Below are 26,967 nucleotides of genomic sequence, written 5' to 3' on the forward strand. Positions count from 1 at the left end.
AATTTACAAAAGACCAGCAGAGAAGAGCCAAGCCACCTTGAGATGTGGATGGATGCTGGCTGGTTGCTGGGCAGCTGGCTGACCTGGGCTGGGTCCCAAGGACCAGTCTTCAGAGCACGAGCCATTCAAATCTGTCCATCAGCAAAACTGCGCTTCACTGTGGAAGAGCCTCTAGGCAAGAACAATGATATCATACTTCTAAGTGTCAAGCCCCTACTGTGCAGTTTCTGTGATTCAAAAGGGAAGACTGGTTGGTGAGGCTAAGACAACCAGGCCAGGGTTCTCCAAGTTGTTGCATTCAGCGGGAAGTAATTCCACGTCTGTGAGACAGGCAAGCGGCCATCCCATGCTACTAGGCTTCTAGTTACATTTGTGAAATGAGGATTTCTTCTTCGGAAAATCAGGGCAGTGTCATGCAAAGAGCATGGTACTGTGAGTCTGGAGACCGGTTTGCGGATGTGTGTGAAAGATGAGATGAGGAAGGGACCTGCCCATTTGAAAGGTGAATTACATTGCAAAGCCATGGGGAAGTGACGATTTTCATCCCAGCAGGCCTCTGGGTCTCAGGTTACTCCTCTAGAAAATGTGTGTGTTTGGGGGTGTCGTCTCGGTCAGCTCTGAGGTTCTTAAATTTTAATCAGGTTTTACCTACTTCTCTGACTGAGTCCTTGGAGTTTGAAGAGAGTCTGCTTCATCTTGATTTAAATCCCAGAGCTACAGGGAAAGGCTGGGGTGGGAGGCTGTGCAGAAAGAGGTGGCCCTGGCCCCAACCTTCCCAGCAGCCTCCCAGCAGCCAGGCGCCAATCACCCAGATTCAGAATACCACGTCTGGGCAATTTTAACTTAAAATATCCCATTGCATTTCCTAGGCAATACTAAATGGATAGCCTCTCAATGATTTGACTAAAAGAGGATAGTCCTTGCCAGGTAGTTTCTCCTTAGGCCGAGCTCAGAGAACACTGAAATAAAGCAAGTGGGTGTTTTATCAACAGAGGAAGAAATCCATGGGGGGGCCAGGGGACAGCCAACAAAAGCTGGGGTGGGGTTCTCAGGCCCTGTTCCATCCACGCCATGGGCTCTGAGGGGAAGCAGTGCTACAATGTAAGAAGGGGAGGAGGGTCAACAAATGATCCATGCAGCAGCCTTGGGAAATGTAGCCCCTCCCGCTACTGGAGGGGCTGGTGAAGGTTCACATCACAGATCACTCAATGACAGGTGAGCCTTCTTAAAGGCCCTTTTAGCACTGACATATTGATCAAATTATATATAACTACAACGCCATTAAATATTTATGCCCTCCGAGGAAGCCTGCTGAATTCTTTATGCTGGGAGGACTTGGTACAAGAAAGGCCCAGCCCCCTTCAGCGTGACCCTGAGGATCTGTCTCCTCGGGGAGGGAAGGGGATGCTGGCCTGAGCCGGCCTGTGAGGACACTCTGGGCACCAGTCCCTGTGCCCTTCACAGGCGGGTGAAGATGACAGTGAGGAGCCAGGGCAGGGAGGAGGAAACACACTCACCCTTCCCCAGCTAGGACCGATCAACGGCAAGGGACTCTGGGGTTGCTGGGGTTGGGACGACCCTTCTGCACACTTCCCTGAATGGAATCCCACCTCCTCTTTTCTTCCAGGGGTCTACAGTGTAAGGGAACTGGGGATGGTTAGGCCAAGCTAGCATGCATCCAGGCAACCCAACCTCGGAAACAGGTGGCAACATACAGTCTAGAGTCCTGCATTCCTAGCCCAGATCCATCCTGCACTTGGGCCTCAGTTTCCGAATAAAGAAGTCCAATCTGAGTCCAGTGTAATAATCGGAGCTCTCAAAAATGAATTAGGTGCTGTGTGAGTGCCCTGCCCTTGGGAGCATTCCATGGAGACCCAACAGAGACTTGGAGGCAGACACCACAGGGCCCAGATGACAGCTCAAGTCCCTCCTGGCTTTAGGACTCTAAGAGTTTCATTCCTCAGACTTTCAGTTTCCATCTACCGGGCTTCCTGTTAACAAGATCCAATAATCTTTAAATATTTGTTCACTTTAATTTCTTGGTTCCCAAACACACTAAACTCTGCTTGCCTCCCACCCCTACTTGTGGGGGGAGATGGCTCTCAAAGAGCTTGCTTGTACAGACAGAACAGGGAGTGCTTTTTCAGATTACACCTTCCCCCAACACTGCCCATTCATCCCAGGCACACCACCCCCACCCTTCCCTCTCTCCTTCCCCCTCCTCCCTCCCCTCAGATAACCCCCTGCCCCCTCCCCCACCTTCCCAGACTCCATTGGCCAACTCCTGCCAGGAGGAAAAATTCTCAATTCATCCCTGTGGGGTTGCCATGGCAACCCCCAGCCACCTAATCCCCCTTGGAACATTATGCAAATCTCCCCTTGCCCCTCAACAGGCTGTAAAAGTCACATTACCCTTGCAGAGACAGCTCATTAAATTTTGGGGGTCTCCCCCCCATCAGGTCAGCACTACAAATGAAATGCTGGCTAGGACTTCTTAAGGGCAGGGACTCTTTGGAAAACCCAAGTGGCATGAGGGAAGAACAAGGTGAGGGGCAGAGACAGAGCCCCATTCTATCTACCTACCATCTTATTCACAACCAAAGAGCATACCTCTTCCGTAAATTAAAATAAAAAGAGTTAGAGGGTCTTCTTTCTCCAAATAAGGAAGGCAGGAGTGATGGCATTTCTTAGGCTATAAAAATCAAGATCAGTCATTTAGAAACTTATTTTATATGATATGCTCCTTCTCAAACTGACCTCCTCCCAAGCCACACCATTTGACCTCTCATTTTACAGATGAGTCAAATGAGGCCCAGAGAGGGCAAGAAGCTGCCACACAGGAAGACCACACAGGAAGACCAGGTGGTAAGCAAATCTCCCAGGTTAGAGCCAGACTCCTTCCTCTATAACAAGGCCTCTCAACTAATAGTAATTGTTTCCCCCAAGGGATTCTGGCAATGTCTAGAGACATTTTTGGATGTTACAACTTGGGCACTGATAACAACAACTAGTGGGTAGAGATTAGAAATGCTGTTAAACATCCTAAACACAGAGGACAATCCCACCACAAAAAATTATCCAGTCCCAAATGTAAACAGCGCCCAGGGTGGGAATCCCTGATCCACATGTGGCTGACGCTCATGTTTTACTGAATTCTTAAAGGTTTCATCTGGTTTCTTCCCAGCACTGGAATTGATGCCTGTAGTATGGTGGTCTGGGGGTGGACATGTGGGAAGACCACAGAAGACCTCATCTTGATATAGCCTATGGATAAAGATCACTGAGGTCCACGAGGGAAGCAGGCCTGGTTTCCAGTTCTGAATTGGCCACTGGTCTGCTGTGCAACAACGAGCAAGTTACTCAACCTCTTTAACCGTCAGTGCTGCTATCTGATGCGTGGCGCCCACGGTGCCTACACTGCAGGACCGTAGAGCCAACAAGTCACATATGGGAAAGGGCTCTGAGAAATCTTACAACATATGCAACACCAAGGATCTTGTCCTCTATGTCTGAGGCCTTGACAATTTGGGGACTCTGTCCCCTTGTGAGAATACCTTGCTTCGGCCTTTTCATGTGCAAGGTTTTGTGCTAAGCAGGCTATATGCATCCTTCATGGCACTCCCTATAACTGTAACTGTACAATTTATGAAGCCACCAGCCACCCGTGGCTAGCTAAATTTAATTAAAATTAAATTTCAAACTCAGTTCCTCAGTCGCAGTAGCCATATTTCAAGTGCTTAAGAGCCACACGTGGCTGGTGGCTGCCTTACTGAAGAGTGCAGACATACAGCATTTCCATCACTGAAGAAAGTTCTACTGGACAGCACTGCCGCAACAGGAAGGTGTTATTATTATCTCCACTGCAAACTGAAGATCACAGAGGTCAAACAGTCTGCTCAAAGTCACACACCAACATGAATTGATCTGGGACTCAAACCCACATTTGTCTGACTCCAAAGCCAACCTCTTAGCCATGAAGACAAATCTCCCAGCTTCTGGTGCTCTATACCTAACTCTCCAGGATCACCCGGCAAGAACTTGTGATCTTCTGAGGGAGAAAGGGAATCCACTGGCCAAGAAAAACTGGCTTGCTGGGAACCCACCCCATCCATCATCCAGTAGGCCCAATGGGCATTCAACATCCTGGGAGTTTAAAAAGGGAGTTTGCCCAATATCCCTGGGCAAATGGATAGTGAGGAAGAGCTGGGTAGGGGTCTCTTGAGAAGTAAGGTAAAAAACCAGGTAAAAGAATAGTGAGAAAACCCAAAAGGCTAAGAGAAAGGGGTATCTAGACACTTCTCAAGTTCCTGCAGACCAGGCCTGTGGGTGCCTGCCACACACAAGGACTGGGTGACATGGAGACCGACACCAGGCCAACAGCAGCAGGACCCTGCAGGAGAGGGGCATGTCTTTCGAGCTCTAAACCAGGCTGCTTCTCCCCCATTTCAAGTCTGGCTTCATGGAGATCCCCCATTTCTCTGGGATAAAGTATGAAAACCCAGCGATTGAGGGATGGGAGACAGGGATTGTACCATCAATCTCAATTCTTCCTGTCTTTCCCCAGGACTTCTGTTGTTAGGCAAAGCAAAATAAGAACTGGACTTCAGCTTTCTTCACTGGAGAGAGAGATCAGAGGAAGGGGCCTCCTTCTAGGAAAAGAAGCAGGTAAGGGTTTAAGGATGAGCTGAAGACCTATTGACCAATCAGTGCCAACAGGCTCACTTCCTCTGTCTCCCCTGCTCCTCCTTCCTCTATCCCACCCAACCAGTTAGACCCTCACTCCAGACCATCCGGCATCACCCGCTGCTTCTGAGCCCTCTGAGTGTCCTACTTCTTCCTGGACAGAGGCCAGGAAGGTTAATAGAAGTTCTTGTACCTCACCCCCACCAGAGAGCTAGAATGGACTCCCATCCCTTGTCCACTAGTCTGCACTGAACTGCCTTCCTCTTCTCATTTTCCCCAGCAGAAATCACAAAGCATCACCGGTTCCAAAGCATGCCCCTGCCAGTATTATCAGAATTAATCAGTTTCAGATCCAAACTCAGCAAAGACCTGTCGAGGGCTAGCCCAAGGGAAAGATTTGGGAAGTGGGTGAAAGGCCGCCTCCTCCAACCTTTTTGTCATATAGCTGGCAGGGTGGTGGAGTCTAAACCTCAAGTCTTCATGGCTGACCAGGAAGGGAGAGCCCTCTCCTGTACCCAAATTGCATTTGGTATTCAGTGCTAAAACACTAGTGGGAAGAGCTCTTCTGCATTTGGGTCTCCACTTGAGGAAAGGGTCAGCCTTCCAGCGCAAACGAAAAAAAGAAACTTCTATCGGCCTGCAGTAGTTTTCATTCAAAATTAACAAACAAAAAAAGCAGTAGAAGAACTGTGAACAATAGTCAAACTTAAAAGGCTCATGAGATAAGGCCACAACACTTGGAACTCCATGCCCAAACAGCCAAGGCATGGCAAGCCGAGTTTACCAATTCACCCACTCAGCACTTGTCTCTTCCGCATCTCTGCTTTGTCATCTCTTCCTCCCAGTTATCTCTTCGCACCCCCACCCTGCCTTCTTCCCCTTTTGCACTTAAACTGTCCATAGTGTGAGATGAAAAGAAAAAGATGCCTAAGATACATTAAAGACACATTTAAATAAAGGCTCATGACACCTTTACAACCCTTTCTACAAACACAACGTTTGCAGCCTACAGGCCTCTGTCAGAAAACTAAGAAAGCTTCTATCCTTCCCAAAGAGTCCATTAACACTATTCAGGGTCAGAGAGAACCCTGAGCTGGAATATTACCTTCCTTCCTTGAGTCCCCACAAAATGCACACTGTGTATCCAGTATGGGCCAGGCACTGCTCAGGGTTCAGGACCCTTAGTGAAAACAAATACAAAATGGTCCTGTCCCTCACGGAACTCACAGCCCTGTCACAGCACAGGCCTCACCTCCCCAACCCCAATTTGAGAACACAGCCCTCTAGTACACAGGTCATCTTCACACCCCAAGCTTTCGGGGTATGCTCCGATGCTTTTATCCTGGTGTCTGTCTGTCCTGGACCCAAATACCCATTATTTTAGCTGCTAAGATGAAAATGTCGAATCTGCTCTGCAATCAAGTGCTACAGAAATTCTAAGAGGCCGTAGCATTATAATCTATAATATCTGGAAGATCAAATTTTTCAAACAGTTTGTCCTCTGGAAAGTACTTCCCCTGGGATTATTTGGTGGTGGCAGCAGCCAGAACACTGGATCCTATCCTTCACACAGTGGGTGATGGAAGGAACCACCTAAGACACACGAGCCAAGCCCATCCATGCTCCTACCCTTTTTACCAAGAGCAGCCAGCCTGGGAGAGAACAGGACAACATAGACTTCAGGCCCCAACAGGGTTTCCCTGGCCTCTCAGGCCCCACAGATGGGAAGTTGCTTCTCTCTTCTCCCTTCACAGGACACACTGGCAATGGGAGGCTTTGGTGACAGAGAGGCAAAGGAAACCTCTTCCAAAGGACTGCATTTTCAAAGCAATAATGAAGTCGGCTGGTGCGAAGGGGAGAAAAGTATTTGTTCTCAGATAAAATCTGCCGGGTGGACTAGACGGGCCCCCTGGTTAACCCTCCAAGCCTGGTGTGAACCTGTACTTAAGAATACAAGTCCTTGCCCCACCCACCCTGTTGATTTCCAGATGGGCCTCTTGGGCCATCAACTCTGCAGCGAACAGCCTCCTAGAACCTGATTCCTTAGCGGTCCTGGCCTGACTCTCCAACAAGGTGACCCCTCTCCTCCAGCCCTCCCCCAAAAGGTGGCCTCTGCCTAAACATTCACAGTGACAGCTCTGCAGCCCACTGATTGTGCAACATCCTTAGCAAAGAAAAGAATTCAAAATCAATGCTGATGCGAATTCAGACTCTCCCATTACCTCCTTGAGAAATGCAAGGTCCTAAGGACCCTCAGTAGGGCAAGGCTGACCCACAGCTTGCTGCCTGCAAAGGACGATGCTTCAAAACAACAAACCCACCAAATATTCCCCGCTTACACGGCGGCAGGACGTTTCCCCCTTCCTTAAGTTTCTCCTTAACCCCAACTTGAAGGGAACAATTATTTTATAAAGAATTTTTTTAAAATATGTATTTCGAAGGAGAAGAGAAAGCCAAAAGAAGAAAGGAAAAAGAAAAAGGAAGAAAGCATCTTGGCTGTGAGTCTCAGAGAGCATTTGTTGAAAACAAGATATTGTCCCTTTAAGCATATAAAAACAAGGCCCTTGAGCACGCAGTTCTCACTCTGGTACACAATTATGGGTGCTTTCAGCTGTCTAGCACTACTTCAAGTGCTCTCTTAAACCAGACTGTCAATGGCATGTTGAAAGCTATTTTGCTGGCTGCTATCATTAATAGCAAAGTGGAGAGCTGGGCTGATGAGAATTAAATATGGGGGAGGGGGCGGGTCATAACCAGTCATTACAGAATTACCAATATGAGAAAGGAGACAATGCCACTTTGGGGAATAAAGTTCAAAGCAGCATATTACGGTAGGAAAGCAGGCAGAGCAGGCCACAAACGGCCCAGAGCGGGCCCCCGCCCCCACCCCCACCATGCGGCAGATGGACTCAGGCCAGCCCTAGAGAGCCAGCCATGCAGGGATGCAGGGAGCCACCGGGTTGGGAGCCGCGACTGCAAGGGCAGAGGGGCCTTGGAGATCGCTCTGCTGCAAAATGTCACCACCTCGCCTCACTTCCCAAGTGCAGTCCCCGCCCCACATCATTCCGAAGATGTGAGGCTTCTAGAACATATCTCACTGCCTTGCCGCGAGCTGTTGCCACCCTGGAGGGCCCTCGGCTGCCGACTTCTGCCTCATAAACCCTACCCTCCCTTTCAGACTCGCGCCAAGCAAAGCCCTCAGTGAAGTCTGCTCTCACCCAGGAAGAATAAGCTGTTCTGTGCTGGGTGCTCCTCCTATGACACTCGGGCCACATTAGCACTTACCTCACTGCATTGCAATTACTTCTTTAGACATCCGACTCCCCCGCAGAGGGAATGGTGTCTTATTCGGCTGTGTAACCAACCCCTGCCCACACCCAGCACATCCCAGTCCCCTAATAACTGCTTTGGGAATGAATCCAACCCCCTCATTTCACTGATGAAGAAACTGGATGCTGGGCCATAGGAGGAAGCCTGCAGAGCGGGCGGCCAGCCCACAACTAAAATCCCCACTTCCTACTCACAGGGCTCAGGGAATCGGAACTCTACTCTCAGATAACCTGAGTAAATTTTGAAGAAAAACCAAGATGTTTACTGAGCACCTATTACATACTAAGTGCTATAGAGACCTCAGCAGAGGGGCTTCCTTCATACCTACAAAAATGAGATGAGGAATGAGTGCCAGATCACAGGGGAAAACACTGCCAAGCTTAGGTCTTTGTCACGTTTTTGCCCCTGGTGTCCCAGTATTTTGTACAAACAATGAGATAGAATGACATTCTCCCACGTAGAAAGCAAAAGGAGATTTATTCCTTGACTGACTCACTCCTTCAACAAAATGGAAACAAACAGCCTAGGTGGGAAGGAGGAGTTCAAGGAAAGGAAGAACTCCGTGTCTGCCATGGGCTCCTGGTCCAAGAGAGTTCAGAGAATGAGTCCCGAATTAGGAGCCCCTTGATCTATAAAGTAAGGACAAGGGGCCATTTGCTCATCTCCCAGGGTCATTTCAATGACAAATGCACAAGAAGGAAAAGACCCCAAAAGCACTGAAACCCCCACTGTACCACTCCCACTGGCAACTAGAGAAAAGGGGTCCAAAGGCAGTCTTGAGGGGTGGGGCAACCTCCCTCTAGCTAGACAGCATGCAGGGAGCTTGGAGCCCAGCAGACCCCAAAGCTGAGCGAGGCAGGCACCCACTCAGTGAGAGGACTCGTGATTACAGTCTGTTCCAGGGAAGATCAATATGGCAGGAAAAGTCAAGACAGATACCAGGGCATGGGGCCGGGTGGGAGGGTTCTTGGATGCTAGCACTCTGGCAAAAAAGAAAAAAAAAATTTCACAGCTCAACTCAGATGCCACACAAATAGGCACTTCCCTAGTCTAAGGACCTTTGACCCCTTCTACTTTGCAAGTGGTCCCACATTCTCCTATCAAGATAGGCTCAACTCCTTGGCAGAGTCTTTTGTAACCTCATTGCCTGGTAGCTCCCTCTGGCCCCTGTACCTTGCACCTTCACCGTGGTCACAAAACTTCTGTGTGCCTCAAGATCTTCCAGGTGAGCCCCTTATCATTTAGATGAGAAGATCCAGATCGGGGAGGGGAGGGGAGTGACAAATGGGGATTTTCCATTTCCTACCTCAGCCCTGTGTTTATGGCACCCCATGGCTAGGGTAAAAAGTTCACAGGTTATACCACCTTTCCCGGTCTGTGAATCTTTCCTCTGGGATTGCTAGTTATGCATTATGTATTATTATTACACACATCAAATCATTAGTTGTGCAAATAGCTGGCAATTCAAAACAGGACTGTGGACAATAAGGGTTCAGTGATATGATTATACAACCTGAAATGGGGCACTTTGGACTTTGGTGGGGCCAGTTTTGTAGCCTTAGCCTGTTTGGATAATAACACAGAAAGAAGCAATAGTAATTAAAGACACAGAATACACTAGAAAAGGAGCACTCTTCATTTCTTGAGTCTTACAGAAAAGTCCTGGGTTGGAAGGGAAGCAGCAGTAGCAGCTTTACCACTAACGTGGGACTGTATGACTGAGTACATAAGCTTCCCTTCTCTGGGCCACCGTTTCCTCATCTGTAACTTGAAAAGTTTGCATGAGAAGCCAAAGGGCTCTTCCAGTTCCAAGATTCAAAGAGAAACTTACAGGAAAGGTTGTTCGGTTCACAGAAAAAGGTGACTGTATTGTGTTGGCACGACACTGCCCCAAAATCAAAATGGCTCAAGTCCACTTTCAAAAACGTCAGTGCTCACCAACAGTGGATGAAAAGGCTGCCTGACCCAGCTTCTCAGAGAGCCAGTGCCTCAAATCCAATGCATGGCAATTGCTCTGGGGCCCCTGGTTTTAAGCTGGCTTTGTTATTTGTGGCTGACACTGGAAAGCCTCTGCACAAACAAGATGGCAACTGATGAGCCGGTCAGTCATCACTGCCTTCCCAGACTCTCTGAACCACCCTTGACATTCTGCCTGGAAGCAGGGGGCTTGGTGGAGGTGGGTGACCTCTTGAAGTCCCGGGCCAGGCCTGTGATTCTGTAATCTCTGCTTTACCATAATTAGGGAGGGAGGCAGAAGAGTAGGAGGAGAAACCATTTATTACTTCTCTGGGATTTTGACAGCTTGGAAAAAGAGAGAGACAGAGAAACAGCCAGAGAAGGAGCCAGCCACAGTGAGTTTAACCTCTCAGTAAAATAAAAATGGGCTGGACGCACCTCATCAGCTGCCCTCTGTCAATACCCGGGCCCATCTGGCAGGACTCGAGGTTCCCAGCTAATTGGCATTTCCCATAGAGCCAGCAAAGGAGAGCTTTTAAAAAAAATATGTGGTGGTGATGGTGGAGTGCGTGTGCGTGTATGCGCGCAGGCTGAGGACTGCCACACTTCCCAAGGTGCTAGCTCTATAGATCATCTATTATATAAAAGTACAGACAGTCCCCACCCCCACCCCAGCTTAAAGATGAAGAATCCAGCCTGTTTGTTCCAGGCAGATGTAATCACACGAACAGTCAAGTCTAGAGGGCAGGACACTGCATGAATAATTCAAGCACTCCAGTCACTTGATTGTGTGTGCAGATAAAACACCAGTCAACCGCTAAACAGGTCAGCTGATAAACTTGTTTGCTCAGGCCTAACCACCATTCGCCAAATGCACCCAAGACCCACACTACAATTAGTGGCAGGGCTTTCTTCTACAGAACCCTTGCAAACCTAGGGAGTGGCCAGCTCCATTAGGTCAGGGTTGCATTTCACGGCACAGGTTTCTTCACCTCCTTGCCTCTTTGTTCCTCCACAGCCACAGGGTGATTTCACCCAACTCAGAGACTGCCATAAGCTTGCAAAGCCACTGCATTCAGAGCACACATGTTCAGGCTGGGAACTCAGGCTAGAGGGCAAAGGTGAGCGGCAAGCAAGGTAAAGTGCCCAGTGGGGAAGCCAGAGGGCTGGATTTGAATCCCAGCTCTGCCCTCCTGGCCTCCCTGAAGCCTCAGTTTCCTCACCTATAAAAAGGGGGCAAAGAATGCCTCTATCCACCACTGGCAGCTGAGAGGATTAAATGAGACAACGTAGCCAAACCCCAGGCATTCTCCCCTTAAGAACCTTGTTTGGGGAATGGCCAGAAATCCCAGATGTACACAGCTGCTCTTTATATAAACCCCACCACCAAATGCGTTAAGATATTTAACTCTTCCTGCGTTCACAGCATCCCCAGGACTCACAGAACAGATCTGCTGCGAGCCAAGGTGGATTCTTAGTGCCAAAGCACCATTCATTCACAGACATGCGGAACACCACCCATGCAGACCTCAACATGCAACGAGACATTACACCTTAATTACCAAGCTCTTACAATAACTGCTGCTATAAATTTTAAACCTGGGTGCAATTACCCTCTTTAAACACACCCAAGATACTATTTGAGAAAAAAAAAATTAAGACAGGGCAGACAAAGGGAGGAAGTGGCACCCTGCATACACCCCAAGGTCCTTGAAACACCTGGGCCCCCAGTTCCATTTCAAGCATTCTTCCAGGACCTGGCCCCTTCCAGTTGCAGAACCTGTCTCTATTCTATTTTTCCAAGGAGAAATATCTTTACGTATAAAGCCCTGTCTGTTTATTACTTCTGTGTGTCAAGAAGTAAAAACATGGTAGCCTTCATGTGCCTTCCTAAGGGACTAACTAATCCCTCAGGAAGCCACAAGCTGGCTTCCCACACATTGCTCAATAAACTCAGGCCCCTTTCTGGCTTCCCTTCACCCAACACTGGGGGCTCCCTCCAGGAGAGGAAAGGAAACTACAGATCCCAAAGGCTCTATAGGAAGCCACCCGAGTGGGTAGGAATCTGCCCACTTTCCAGGGTCACCTGCCCTTCTCACCTGCCCTGGGTCCTGCCTCCTTAAAGAGCAAAATTGAAACCTTGTAAACGACTGTTAATTTAGAGCAGAAAATCCATTCAAGTCACGGTCACCAAAGGCTAGAATGAGTCAACAGCCTTCTGAGATTTCACGAACACCAATTGTTAAAAAGAACAACCGGCCTGCCTGCTCCATTTATACGTGCCAAGTCAACTCTAAACGTTGGCCAAGCCAAATTATAGGCAGCCTTTCCTCAGAACACAAATACACAAACAGGCCTCTCCCACAGCCCAGCCTAGCACTGGGACTAGTTACTGATATGCACTGAGATAAAGGGTGTTTGTATTTGCTCGGTTTGTGGTATACTGTTATTAGAAGAGTGACAATACCAGGTAGTTTACATATCCATCAAACGACACCACACTAGCTAAACTGGTTTGACTTCAGGATTTCAAAGCTGAGCTCAACCCCCAGCCATCTCGAAAGTCCTGGCTAGGCTGCCCCTGGGCAAGTTACTTCACCCAGGAGCTTCAGCTTCCTTCTCTGTAAAATGGGAACTCGGCTGCCTTCAAATCAAGACAGGGATGAGAAAGCCACCTTGTCAATGCAAGGCACTGAAGTTGTATTTCATTCTGGCTTCATATTTTTAAGCAGTTAGTGGCTTCGTTCCCTTAAATTTCGACAGCTCAGCCTGGCTTTTAAGGTTCTTGAAGTTTAATCTTATCAAGGCAGAACATCACATTTCTGCAAAAAGAAAAAAAAAGAGAAAGAAAAAAAAATCCTCCTGCATTTCCTCTTGAGAATTTTACATTAAAACAGATAAAAGCAGCCAGCCACCTCTGGGCTTTCAGGAGTTTGTAAAGCAGATCCTGGAGGTACAACTTTCCCTTTGGTCCTTTATCCTCCACCGAGATCCAAGACCAGGACTAATTTCACAAGCTCAAATGCTAAAAGCTCAACATGTCTAAAAAAAAAATCAGCAAAGCCTCAGACCTTGCATTTCAAGGACTGGATCCATTCACTCTTCAAGGAGAAGGGGGAGGAATCGAAGAAGCAGGCTCACTTTCAAACAAGAGAGAACATAAGAAGTCCACATATATAAGTTTTTAAAAAATGAAATATATTTTTAAAAGAGAAAAGCACTTACCTGCTTGTGCATTTCAATGTTCAAGCCATAGGACATCTCATAGTACTAAAAGTAAAAAGAATGGCTATTAACAGGCAACACAGAAATCTGGTCATTTTTCAAAATCAGTTTTTTCTTGGAAAGGTTTTGGCCAAATCATACTTTTACGATACATTTGCTAAAGAAGTTTAAATCAAACCCCAAAGCCAGCTTACAGAGCGGTTTAAGAGCTGACAAGGGCGAGCGTTCCTCTCATCTCAACAGAACGTTATATATGTGGTAGTAAGGGGAGCTGGGCCCTCCCTCCCGTAGTAAGGGGAGCTGGGCCCTCCCTCCCACAAGCACCACATGTGCCCTATATCCTGTTTATACAAGGTTCAGGTTCAACAGGGAATCGTGTGTACACTGGGACCCTCTTGTCCTCTGAGAGTTATTTAGCACTGTGTCGAAGGCCTCTTATGTGGAAAGCAGTGCAGGGAGCCGTGCCCTCTCACAAATGAAGATTAAAACTTGCTGGGCAAAAGGAAGACAGTCTGCCTACTGCCCCAGCGTGGAGAAGATACCCAGCTGGGGGATCCCTGAGGAGGGGAGTGGAGGCAGAGAGCTTCATAAGGCCTCTCCACTCCTCACAACACCCTGGGGAAGGAGGGCTTCTGTCCTACTCTGGCTAGATCCCAGCTGCAAAGCAGAAAAGTTTCCAAACACTCCCAGGAGGTCACTAAGAGAGATTTTTACCAACCCTAATTTCACATGGGCTGGTCCAATCCTATCTTACTAGCCAAGATAGGGCAATGGCAATCAGCCCCTGGGAAACTTTCAAAACACAAATTAAAGGCACACAAAGATAGTACAGAAGTCTCCGGCCTGGAATCGGGGTTTCTCTTTCTGCCCCTCCCCTCACTCACCCTCCTCCAAGTGGCCCCGGCAATGGAAGCTGGGGAAGGGGAGGGCAAGACCAGATTATGCCCTCTCTCAGGGCCGCCCTGCGGCTGGGCGGTGGTGGGGACCTGGCGCTCATCTCCCCAGATCCACGCCGCGCCCCCGGCCGGGGTCGGCGCCCCAACCGCCCCCCAGGCCCGCGGCCGCATCTCACCATCACATAATGGCGCTGCATCTCCGTCTTCTCGTTTGCCAGCTTGTCGTACTCCACTTTGAGGCTGCGAGGGCAGGAGGAGCCGGCTCAGGCGTGGCGCCTGGACAGCCTCCTCTGAGGCCCCGACCCAAGGGCCTCTAGAGCCACTTTTCCACTTTCCTGACACCCCCCGGGGGCGCCCCCATTATCCCACAGCCTGGGGACGCGGGGGGATTTGGGTCCCCGCCGTGGGGAGGGGGATGTGAAACAATTCGAAACTTCCCGCGAGCCAAAGGACTTATCACGGCAGCAGGGGAGTAGGACCCTGACGCTGGCTCCCGACACCCAGAACCCGGAGTGAACCCGCTCGCCGCGACCTAGACCCTCATTCGGGGACCCCACGGGCGGCGCTGGGAGCCGGGCTGCTGCGGGCAGTAAAGGGTTAAGGCGGCGCGCTCGGAAAGGGGAAACAAAAGGCGGAGGCCCGGGCTGCCCCGCGGCCCCTGGGTCGGGAGCCCCCTCCGTCCCCGCGGGGGATGGCAGGAGCCGCGCAGGGAGCCACCCCTCCCCGCCAGCCCCGGGGCGGCCCCCACCGGCCTTACCTGTGATACTGAGCTTGCAGGAACTGGAATTCGTCTTTGATCCTGTCACAAGACTCAGCCACCGTGAATTTAAATCCCGGCTGCCCGGGTTGATGGGGAGCCTGGAGCCCGCGAAGACAAGACAGGGGAGGGGGCGGGGGCATGAGACCGCGCTCAGAGCGGCCCCGGCCCCTCCCCAACGGCGCCCAACCAAAAGAGGCCACCCTCAGCCCAGAACCTTCCCAGCAAGTTTCTCAGCTCTCCGACGGGGCGGAGGGGGGGCGCCCCATCTCTCCCCGTCGGCAGCGGGGCTCCCATGCCTCTCACCAAGGGCCTCCCTCTCCCCAGTAAGGCGGGGGCGGGAGACAAGCCGGGTGAGTTGGGAGACTTCAGAGCGGGGCCGGGGACCGCGTGAACAGCTCCCCCTGGAACACAAGCAGCCCCCCGTGCCACTCGCGCGGAATTAACCTCCTCTCTCAACGGCGCCCCCCGGCCGCATCCCCTTTGTGTGAGAGCACACACACAAACACACACACCATAAAGGTAGCAACAAGCAAAATGGAGGTGCCAGATAAACTGCCTCGTTTGCCCTGCCATGATAGATGCTTAAATAAACCGAGTTGCAATTACTCACCGGATGTCTGCCCTGCGGATACATGGCAGGGAGGGGTCGTGATTCCGAGAGCGTGGAAGCGCCGAGAGCCCGGGCCGGGGAGGTGCGGGGGAGGGGGGAGCCGAGCCCGAGCGGGGGGCGGCCGGGAAACCGAGAGCTCGCCCCCGCCCCCCCCAGCTCGTTCTCGCAGCGAAATCCCAGAGTCGGGCGCCGGCCCCAAGTGGAGACAAAGAGCCGCGGAGCAGGCGGCAAAGTCGTCGGCGGGCGCCGGGGCCGGGCGGCGGGCGCGGGCTTTGTGCGCCTAGGGCTCGGCGGGCAGCGGCCGGCCGCCTTCCCTGGGCTGCGTCGAGCGCGTCAATGCCTGGGACTGCGCGGACATCGTCGGCTCCCCAACAGGTCCGGCGCGGGGTCCCGAGGCCGGGGGCCCCTCCTGGGGCGAGCTCGGGCCCCCTCCGGGTCACTCAGCGGGTCGCGCCTGTAGGGGGGCGCGCCGGGGCAGCCCCAAGCATCCGGGGCGCGCGGGTCCGATCCTAGAGGCGTCCGGGCCTGGGACTCGCGGCGAGAAGAGGAAGGAGGCGGGCTACGAGGTGGTGGCTTGGGGCCGCAGGAGCGCCGGAGGGTGAGGGCGGGAGCCCGGCGCGGGCGCTTCGACGCCCCCCCTCGGAGAGGAGAGCCTGCTGTTCCGTCTGCTACTGCCGCTGCCGCCGCCGCCGCCGCCGCTGCAAGCCCTTCCCAGGGCCGGGGAGGAACTCCGGGCTCAGTAGGTGCAAATCAAACGCCCTGGCATCCTAACTCCAGCGGGCACGGGAAGCCTCCGCAAAGGGTTCTCGCTGCTCCCAGCTTGAGCACCGCGTCCCCAGCGAGGAGCGCTCAGCGCCACCGCCGCTGCCGCGTCGGAGCGCACAGGCAGGAGAGCGCGGGAGGGGAGACGCAGCCCGAGACCGGGGAGCTCTAAGGCTTCCTTCCTTCCCCTCGGCCCGGCTCTCCTCTCCGCGCCCCGGCAAACCCCCAAAACACACACACCCAACACACACACGCGCGCACACACACACACCAAAAAAAAAAGTGCCCCGGACCTACGGATACCACACACAGACAGGCGAGGGGGACGAGCACGAGGTCTGAACTGCCGCGAGAGCAGTTCCAAATAGGGACTGAAAAGTAACAAAATAATGTGGCAGCTTCGTCCGGCGCTGGCCAATGGGAGCGCGGGGCCCCCACGTGGGGCTGCGGGACTCGGCCTACGACTGGGTGCCGCTGGGCGCGACGTCACAATGCCCTCTTGTGTCTAAAACTATGCATGAAAAGTAGCAATCAGGCCCTACCCGCTGGTGACTTTCGCATGGGAGTGAAAAACAGCGCTCCTCAGATCAGGAATTAACCGAAAGACATATAATAAATAGATATATATTATAGTCCTGGGCTGCTCGAGTTTTTTTCCTCCTTTTTTTCCCCACGATCTACTAGCAAATAATTATTTAGCGGGAGGAGGAAAGAGGGAAGACAGAGGAATAACAACAAAAGAAAATAAGACAAGCTGTACAATCTTCAAAACCTGTGGCTGGTAGTAATGTATCAGTTTATTCTGCAGCGGCGGCGAACGATTCCTCCCTCTAATCTCATTAGGTCTGCAAAGCAGCCCAATTAGATACTATAAAACAAACAGAATCACTTTGTCACTTTAATGTTTTCACTTCAAAAGATTTAGGACTGATAAAATGGTGGCTCCTAAAGTTGCCTCCGACCTTTAAAAATTTGCTCGGAACTCAGGATGTCCCCTTTTCTTCACCCCTTCTTCTGCCCGCCTCCCCCACATGAGCCCCCAGCTCTCCTTTGTTCACTCGCCCTTCTTTTCAGAAAGCCAAATAAACAGCTCCTTTGATGTGCGGCGGCTGCCTGCGAGGAGAAGTCTGAGGGACTCTGGCTTGGCGGGCAGCGCAGATGGAAGGGCCCGGCTGCCCGTGGACAACAGGCTCAGCCACGGCTGGCCCCATTCGGGGCGCCTTCCCCGTGGGCACAACTTCACCCTCGCCGCAGCCTCGCCGCGCGGGCTCCTCACTGCATCCCTAGGCTGAGGGGGTTGGGGATGGGGTCGGGACCCTGCTCGGCCGAGGCCCGGGAACTCCGAGTTCCCACCTGGTTTGCTCAGCCTGCTCCCGGCAGTGCCACGGCGTTGGCGGAAGCCTGTATGTGTCTCGGTCGCTAGCCTGCACACTCCGAGGGACGCGGACGCTCCCCCGCTCGCTCGCCCCGGCCCCGCGCCCCCCGGACCCCCGCTTGGTCGCACAGGCCACTCGACTCCGGGGCCAGCTTGCCCGCAAACCGATGGCCTCGCCCTCCCGCGCTCGGGATTACGGCGGGGCAGACGAGCAAGCAGGGAGTGGACCTCAAAGCGCGCACCGCCCGGTGGATGGCCAAGGCGGGACCCCCGGGGCCCTCCCCGGCAAGTCCGCGAGCCCGCACGCACCCCAGGGCCCGCGGCGGGCGCGCGCGAGCCGGCCGCGCGTCCCCGGATCTATATTTTCCCCTCATTAGGAGCCGGAGGTTCGCTTTTGCATCTTAATGAGGAGCTGAGAGCTAGCGGGCGCTCGGAGGCCGGAGCGCGGGGAGTTACACGTGAGCACCCGCCTCAGAACTGAACCTCCCCGCGCCCGCTCCGGCCGCCAGCCCCGAACCGCGCTCCCCTCTTCATTTATTTATTCTCCTAAATAAAAACATAAATCGTGTTTCGGCGCGCACCGAAGACGGGGGAGGGAGAAGCCCGGCTCGACAGATGCGAGCATCTGGCCGCAGCGTTCATTAGACACAAAATGGCTCCTCTTTGGAGCTTCCTTTCCCCCTCCCCCTTCTCTGCCCTCCCCCTTACGTCACGGGTGGGCGCACCCGCTTCTTACTCGCCCCGCCCCTTTCTCGCTCCAGCCCCACGTGGGGGACGCCGACCACGCCTCCGAGCAAGGTGTGAGTCACCAATCACGGACCGCCGAAGGGGCTCTTCGTTGCTGATTGGCGAAGCTGCTGGGCCCTGTCAGTCCCCGGCCAGAGCTGTCAGTCAAAACCACGCGGGGTGGGGGAGCGCTGACAAATGCCGAGGCTTCTGAGCCTCCCGCTTGCAAATAGTGCTTGGAATGGCTGCTTAATTAGCTTTGAATGGCTTTTCCTTCCAGCTCAAACAATCTGTCACTACCATGTGGTATAAAGGAGCCATGCATAAAAAAGTAAGCAGAGGCTAAATATCAATTTGATTTTGTGTATCAAAGGAATATTTTATTTTTCTCCCTAGTAATGAAACGTATCAATTTAAATAATAAAAGGTAAAAACACACACACAAACAAAAAAAAAAAAAAAAGAAGAAGAAGGAAAAGAAAAGAGGAAAAAAAAGAAAAAGAAAACCCAAACTCTACGGTGTGGCGACTCCTGTGCACGCCTGAAACAGGTCACTTCCACAGCCCACGTTCTGGAGGAAGCCTGAAGACTTTCCCCTCCCCCCTTTAAACTTGCATTTAGTGTTTTGTTGTCGTCGTCCTCCAGAAGTCTAGAAGGAGTGGTGGAGGAGGGGTGGCCTGTGAAAGGGGACGTGGCGGCGGGGGAGGGGGCGAACTTTAAAGGGAGCTCTTTGAAGCTGCTACTCAAAGTAGAGGGGGTTTTAAGACCCCGTAAACTGGGGGTCCTACAGCAGGTCTCGATTTGGGAGCTGAGAGGAGAGGGGGATGAGAGCGGGTGTGCGTCTCGCTCGGATTTATTAAACACAATGCCTTCAAGATGCCAGGGACGCGGCGCCTCGCCGGGCCTCCCTCTCAGTCTCCCTCTGGACTGGCTCCGACGGCGCCCGCCAGCAGGCGGCCGAGAAGCCGCGGGGCCCCCAGGTCGGGTCTTACGAAGATTGTGTACAGAAAAGGACAGCAGCTCTGTCTCTCGCCCGGGTGTCCCTCCTGCCCCGACGTCCACGCCCCCCGGTGACCACACGAGCCAGAGCGCTCCAACAGGGCAGACCCACGTCGAGTTCACCTGTGAGCCCCAGCGCCAGGGCCGAGCCCGGCACGCTGGAGGAGTTCGCGGCTGCGTGTCCCCGACGCGGTTTTGCAGAGCGCCGCCTCCTCCGCAGAGCCGGGCGGTAGAACCACGCTACGCAGTCAGGAAGAACAGCGCTTGAGCGCTCACTAGGTACAAGGCAGGGCACTGCTACCCAGGCAGCGCTCTCCTCTCCCTTACCTCACTCCCGAGGGAAGCAGTTTGGCTGGGGACCCCATTTTATAGAGCAAAAAAGAGAGGCTGAGAAAGCTCAATCATTTGCCCCGAGCTGGGCAGAGGGTCAGGATTCGAATCCAGGGCAGCCAGCTTAATGGCCAACCTCAGCGACCCCTTTGCTTACGCAAGCTGGATACGTGCAAGTTTTTGCTGGAGAAAAGACATTCATTCATTCATTCATGCCCAGCCCTTTCTGAGAGCCTGGCTTTGGGAGAACAGGCCTCTCCTGCCTGTAGCTCCCACTCACTCCTCACCCAGCGTCACTCCCCGCTCTCACCGGCTGCCTGAACCCTGAGCAGGAAGGGGGCAGGGAGGTAAGGAACCAGGCCAACATCCCTTTAAGCTTACCACCGCTATCTCCCCGCACCGCCCCCCCCCCAACATGCCACCCCACAAATTAGGAAAAACAAGGAGAAAAATACATGTCTTTTATGCTGGAGAAAGAGAAAAGAAAATAAAAAACATGTATACAACACCCTGTCCAAAGGCTTGACAATTATTTTAAAGAAGGAGGGGAGTCGAGAGAAAGAGTTCAAACGTCTCTGTCTCCAGTTCTAATTGGAAACGTTTCAACTGTTTATGTTACAAGAAGTGTCAGGGTCATTTGCTACCGGAGAGCTGACTTTTCATTGGCTGCTTAATTGAGTACCTCGGAGTCCACCCCACGTGGGAGAGGAATTCCTGGCACATTAAAAAAAAAAAAAAAAAAGTCACCCGGGTGAGACAGAAAGCCCGGCCTGGATTTACAGAGCAGCGGCTCCCCAGCCCCCAGCCCCTTATTTGGGGTGCAAGGTGGCTGGTGAGCAACTGTCTGCCAGTCCGAGGAGCCACTTCTCTGAGTCTTTTAAAATACTCTTCAAGCACTTTAGCTGAGTTAGTATATGCTTTACCCCCTTAGGAATTAAAGGGTATGGCTCAGGCCAGCCACCAGGCTGTGGTCACCTATTTGAGGAATGGATCACAGTGCCGTGGGTGGGGTTGCAAACCTCTCCCCGTCATCCCTTCCTCTACTGCCTCCACTGGCTTTGATTTGTGGAAGCCTCTTGTTGGAACTGCTCAGAGAGGACAGAAATCTCCCTCACCATGCCACACCCCCTCGGTTGATTCTATAGGGCTCCTCCAATTGCTTTGTCTTCATGACTAGAGTAATTCTGTCCCCCCTACCCCCACCCCTCCACTCACCGGGCATCCCAGACCTTCCTCCACAAGCAAGCACCTCGACATAGAGCAAAAGAAAGGGAAATTTTTATTTATTTAACAAACTCTTACATAGTGCTCAAGCTGTGTGCAGTGCTATTCTAAGCACTTGACAAATATGAACACATTTAATACTCACACAAGAAATGAAGTGGGTGCCATGAGTATCAGCCCCATTTTACAGGTGGGGAAATTGATACACAGTGGTACAATGATGTGCCCAAGGTCACATCAGTGACTGATGGACACAGGCATTTGGGCATCAGTGTCCCAGGGACAGGACCCAGGCAATTGGGCACCAGTGTGCCTGCCCTTACCTACTACGCCCTGCTGTATCTACAAGCTTGGCTTTCCTAAGAATGCAGGCCAGGGCTGCAAGAGGGACCACAGGAATCTGGAGGGCCCCAGAGGGAGCTCCTATAAAGCTCATCCTGCAGCTACCTCATCTCAGGGAAGAGGACCAAGGCTAGTGGAAGGAGGGGACTTGCCAGGGTCTCCCAACTCGTCTTCCCATTCTCTGACTGGTTCAAGCTATGTGACCTTGGGGGACTTATTTAATCTTGCTAAGCCTCCATTTCCTCATCTGTAAAGTGGAGATAACAATCCAGTACCTGAGAGGATTGTCCCGAGAATCGATGGAGATAATGCATGTAGTGTACTTAGTACAGAACCTGGCACATTAAGTGATCGATAACAGTTAGCTGTGGTGGCCATGATGATAATGTACAACTATCTGGGTGATTCAACTCCTCCAACATTTTCTGCGTGCCTGGAGAGGCTAGGAAGGTCTTCTATCCCAGCCCTGGGGGGAGCAAGCCAGGCAGCAGCCCCAACCTTATTCTGCATAGACACAGCCAAGCCCAGGTGGGAACACCCAGCTCCTCTCCTCTGGACTCTCAGGAAGGCCCTCCCAAGGTCACTGGGCCTTCCTCTCCCTCTCTGGGAATCCCATTCTTTATCATGGTCCTCAGATGACCTTGGGCATCCCTGAAGCCCAAGGACCCTTGGAGTGTGCAGGAGAGGGGAAGGAAGGAATGGGGAGGGGCAATTCAAAGCTAAAGCTGGGGTGAGGTGGGAGTGGATAGAGGCAGAGAGAAATCTGTCTGCCACCACAGTGCAATTCATAGCATTTCTGAGAAGACAAGCCACAAAAAGTAAGCCTATAAAGTATGAAGTGGGGGAGAACAGTTGTGAGAAGGGTGGTTCTGGAAGGGCTTCCTGGAAGGCTGGAGCTTGAGCTCAGCTCAAAAGGATGGACAGAAGTTGTGGTGGGCAGAGGGGACAGGATGAACAAATACTTCTAACAAAACCCTTCCCTTCCCCCTCACCCCGCACCTGGGTGGTTTCTGCTTCCTTGGTCTTTTCTTAGTTTTGCCACCTGACAAGCTGTTTTTACTCCCTGGGGAACGGAGCTAAGAGCTTGCTTCTCTAAGACCCTGCCCCTATCCCGACTCCCATTTCAGGCTCCAGTGAGGATGCCTCTGAAGGTTACTACAGCCAGGAGAGAGGGATCCACTCATCCGGACTGTGTGGCAGCACCAACCTGGGCTTCAGGAGTCCGGAAGATCTGCAAGATCTTGGGCAAGACCCCAAAACTCCTGGGGTGTCCATTTTTACCTCTGTAAAATGAGAATAATGGCACCTAATTTCTTACCTGGCAAGAATCTACAGAAAGCTTACCTCCAAAATCTAAGGAAAGCCCTTGCCTTCGAAAACATACACAAGGCCAGACTGTCCCCACTTCCAGGTTGTATTCCAGGCTGTATCTAGGCCCTCAGAGTTAAATAGAGCCTGTGCAGGGAAATGGTATTGGGTAGAAGGGTCGGGGTGGGGAGGGACTGGGACAATTAGGGAAGCTGCCTATAGAGGGTGGCCCTTGCTGTGGCTCAGGGGGGAGGAAGGAAGAGAGCTCCAGATAGGAGCAAAGGTACCCAGCCAGGGCACTACAGAGAGCACTCACTGGGGAATGGTTTGGTTTGCTCCATGGCCCAACTAGCAGAGGAAGCCACTGCCTCTCTCCAGAAAGCTTTGGAAGCCAGACTACCAGGCGGTGATTTACAATGAGGCCCTCATGCGCACCTGAGACTTTGTGGGGGGGCAGGTGTGCAGGGTAGGCATGGAATGTGTTTGTTCACCTGTCTTTAGCAAAAGCATAAGCCTGGAAACATTCTCCCCTACACCGGCTCCAAAGTTGAGCTGAATTGCATCCCACTGTTCCCAAGGTGCACTTTGCTGACCTCTATTGACTAATGGCACAGGGTTTCCATGCCTCATGCCCGAACCGGGTAAATATTTATCGAAGTGATTGGGCGTTCTAATTAAGAGATTTGTGCTGTTTCTTTCGTTCCTTTTTAAGGATTCAAAGCTGAGGCTTAGGAGATTAAGAAATATTTTGCTGGTATTAATGCATTCAACTTCACAAGGGTGGAGGCCCACGCTGTAAGAATTATCCACGCCAGTGGAGGGGAGTTCTGGGGTCAGTATGGATTATTTAGGTAGAATTCGTGCCCGGCATACCTGGTCTTTGATGGAGGTTCTGAGTTGGGATGGGGAATGGGGAGGGAACGAGAGATGAGAGGGTATTTGCCTGACAGATTTGATTTTCACTCTCAGATCTGTTATCAGCTTTGTATCTTTTTAATAAATGAATTTATAAATGTGAGTTTGTCACATACATCCAGCAATAGTGAGAGCCTGATTTTGTATCAAGTGTGTTCTCTTACACCAGTGGCTCTTAACTCAGGGTGATTTTGCTTCCAAGGGGAATTTGGGCAATATCTGGAGATATTTTTGGTTTTCACAACTCAGGGTAGCAGTGCCTTTGGGTACAGAACAGAGATGCCTCTAAACATCCTGCAATGCACAGAACACCCTCCTCAACTAAGAATTATCCAGCCCCAAATGCCAATAGTCCTGAAGTTGAGAGATCCTGACATATACTATCTCATGTAATCTTAATAAATAGTGTCATTCTCAGCTGGAAACCATCATTCTCAGCAAACTATCACAAGGACAAAAAACCAAACATCACGCGTTCTCACTCATAGGTGGGAATTGAACAATGAGAACACATGGACACAGGAAGGGGAACATCACACCCTGGGGCCTGTTGTGGGGTGGGGGGAGGGGGGAGGGATAGCATTAGGAGAAATACCTAATGTTAAATGACGAGTTAATAGGTGCAGCACACCAACATGGCACATGTATACATATGTAACAAGCCTGCATGTTATGCACATGGACCCTAAAACTTAAAGTATAATAATAAAAAAAAAGATAGTGCCATTCTCTATGTCCCTATTTTGCAGATGAGTAAACTGAGATACAGGAAGGAAAGTGTCACATGTTCAGGAAGGGAAGAAGCTGATTGGCGAGCCCAGGCCCCTCTGTCTCCAAAGCCTATCCTCTGTCCTCTACTCTCAGTGCCCTCTCTACTAGAAAGTAATTCAAATACCCCCAGCTCTAGGTTCCTGCCTTGTGCAGTATTTGAGCCATTTTAAAGATTGCTCTACAAGTTAGCAATTATCTAGTCATTCAGATAAAGTCTCTTTATGAAGAGTTAATGCTAGAGAAGTCCTGGGATCCTCTGGCAGCTCCTCCAAGTGGGGACTACAGCCCAGGGCCATCAGGTGCCTGCGTAACATTGGAAAATAGTCACAAAAGTTGCTGTTGGCACATCCCTGAAAGATGTCAGGGTGGAAGGCTAAATGCAGTTAGGTTGTATGGAGTTTGGCAGGGAGGAGTGGCCTGGTGGTGGGGTATTTTTTGCCTTTTTGGGGAGTGCCCTTCCTGAAGTTGAGGTTCTGCAAGAGGGAGATGGGGCAACCAGAGAGGGGTGGGTTGGAACAAGGTTGGGGGGCAAACACAAGAGACTGATGGGGACTCTGAAGGTCCAGGCTGCAGGTGGACCTGGGAGTTCTGGAAGTAGAGAGAAATGGGGGCAAGAAAAGGGGCAAAGGGGCTTCACTTGTAAGAAAGGCACATAGATGACTATAGATTTTGATGTTGGAGTGGAACTGAAAAAAAAAAGACTCAATTTTGAGGGCCTGGAGGTCCAACTTATTATTTGACCACTAACCTACCACAAAAAATCTATAGTATGAAGCAAGGTACAAACAAAACCAGCGCCATCTTACTTTTGTCTTGTGTTTTCTGCTTAAAGCATTGTCGTGTCTGTGGGTTTCTAGTTAAGACGCAACATGTACAGCAGGGAAAATTATCTCCATGGCAGATGAAGAAGCTGAGGGCCAAGGAAGGTTAGGTAGTTTGTCCACCACCACACAAGTTGACGATGGCGAATTCTGACCAGACTTAGGCCTTCTGGCATTGGAATTGATTCTTTCTATAAACCAGTCAAGCTTTCAAATTGTGCCCTAAGGAGGTCCTGGGATCCTCAGAAGTTGATGGGAGTGCTGAGAAGATGAGGAAGTAAAGAGAGTGGTCACAGGGATCGCTTCCTCCACCTCAATCAGAACAGCCTCAATTTTTATCTGTTTTATAGTTTAGGTGTCCTGGTGATGCCTCATTCCGAGGATCTTGTGTTTCCTCGTGCTTTGGGAGTCTTTTAGCTCTAATTTCACATCTCATTTGCTCCTGTGAAATGGCCTACTAGAAAAGGGAGACTCTGAGAGGCCCCATTCATACCCCTAGAGCTCGCTGGTAGGGAAAGTAGACTCAAATTCAGGCCTTGCTGTGTGGAAGGGCTGAACAGCTCAGAAGGGAAAGGCTACAGATTATTCTGGGGGCAGCCTCCCACCCTTTTACAGAGAAGGAAAGGAAGACCCAGAGAGATGGAATAACCTAGCCAAGTCATACCGCTCATGCGTGGTGGGCCTGGGATTCCGTGTAAGCCCTGTTGAGCTGCAGAGGTTGTGCCCATCACCATTGCATTACCCTACCCAATACTATCCTGCCTCACTAACCCGCCTTTCCTTCATGCCAGGTAGGTCCCAGTGAAATAATGCTCTGCTCTCTACTAAGTAGGGGCCTGGCACTTCCTAATACATCACCTAATTTATTACCTTGGCCTCCTGGCACTTGTCTTCCATTTGAACCTCCTCACTGGATATGTTCTACACTGCAGAGACTGACAGCTGAAAATTATGCTTCTAGACTCACTCACTGCAAGGGTTCTGAAGTAAACACGACTCTCCCATTAGATCCACCCAAGCAAGATGGGAGAGCAGCAGTAAGACAGAGACCATCTCTGGCTACCTGTTCTTTCTGGCTGGTGATGTGTTTGCGGAGATGGTGAGTTTTTCTGCACCTGTGTTCCAGTATCCAGCCACTACCTTCATAAACGTCAAGCGTTAAGTTGTGTGGGTGGAGGGTGCAACTCTCTCAGCTCTAAATTTTGATGACAGACCTTCCTGAAGTCAGAAGTTCTCGAGGCCACCATCTATTTCCCTATCTTTCTGACTATACTGGAAGAGGCAGCCCTCTGACCCTATAAAACCCCTAGAAGAAAACCTAGGGGAAAGCTTTGCGACATTGGAGTTGGCAATGATGTGTTGGCAGTAATGCCAAAATCACAGGCAACAAAAGCAAAAATAGACAAATGGGACTAGAACTTAAAAACTTCTTTGCATGAAAGGAATAGATTAAAAGAGGGGAAAAGGGGGCCGGGTGTGGTAGTTCACACCTGTAATCCCAGCACTTTGGGAGGCTGAGGTGGTAGGATTGCTTGAGCCCAGGAGTTCAAGACCAGCCTGGGCAACATGGAGAAACCCCGTCTCTACAAAAATACACATACATACACACAGGCACACACACAAATTAGCCGGGCATGGTCGTGCACACCTGTAGTTCCAGCTACTCAGGAGGCTAAGGTGAGAGAATCATCTGATCCCAGGAGTCTGAGGCTGCAGTGAGCCATGATCTTGCTGTTGAACTTCACCCTAGGCAACTGGAGTGAGACCCTATCTCAAAAAAAAAAAAAAAAAAAAAAAAAAGGAAAAAGCAACCTACAGAATGGAATGGGAGAAATATTTGCAAATCACATATCTATAAGGAGTTAATATCTAGAATATATAAAGAACTCCTACAACTGAATAATAAAAAACCAAATAACTCAGTCAAAAAATGG

The 26,967-nt window shown here is 51.2% G+C and overlaps 1 protein-coding gene across 14 annotated transcripts in view; it reads right to left on the bottom strand.

Annotated features, from left to right (window-relative positions):
- TLE3 (TLE family member 3, transcriptional corepressor) overlaps positions 1-16,644 on the bottom strand; it is a 49,771-nt gene extending 33,127 nt beyond the window's left edge. For 7 of the 14 annotated variants that reach the window (XM_055098238.2, XM_055098239.2, XM_055098237.2 and 4 more), the window contains exons 1-4: positions 15,461-16,595; positions 14,848-14,948; positions 14,267-14,330; positions 13,195-13,239 (exon numbers count right to left, since the gene is read on the bottom strand). In XM_055098238.2, the coding sequence (XP_054954213.1) occupies positions 13,195-13,239; positions 14,267-14,330; positions 14,848-14,948; positions 15,461-15,484 (234 nt within the window). In that variant the 5' untranslated portion in view covers positions 15,485-16,595. Of the gene's footprint in view, positions 1-13,194; positions 13,240-14,266; positions 14,331-14,847; positions 14,967-15,460 lie in introns of those variants that run through there. The other 7 variants (XM_034939042.4, XM_034939040.4, XM_034939037.4 and 4 more) reach the window with 3 other exon arrangements.
- Between the last annotated feature and the right edge of the window lie 10,323 nt (positions 16,645-26,967).

Source organism: Pan paniscus, chromosome 16, assembly GCF_029289425.2.
Source record: "Pan paniscus chromosome 16, NHGRI_mPanPan1-v2.0_pri, whole genome shotgun sequence".
Classification (NCBI taxonomy): Eukaryota; Metazoa; Chordata; class Mammalia; order Primates; family Hominidae; genus Pan; species Pan paniscus.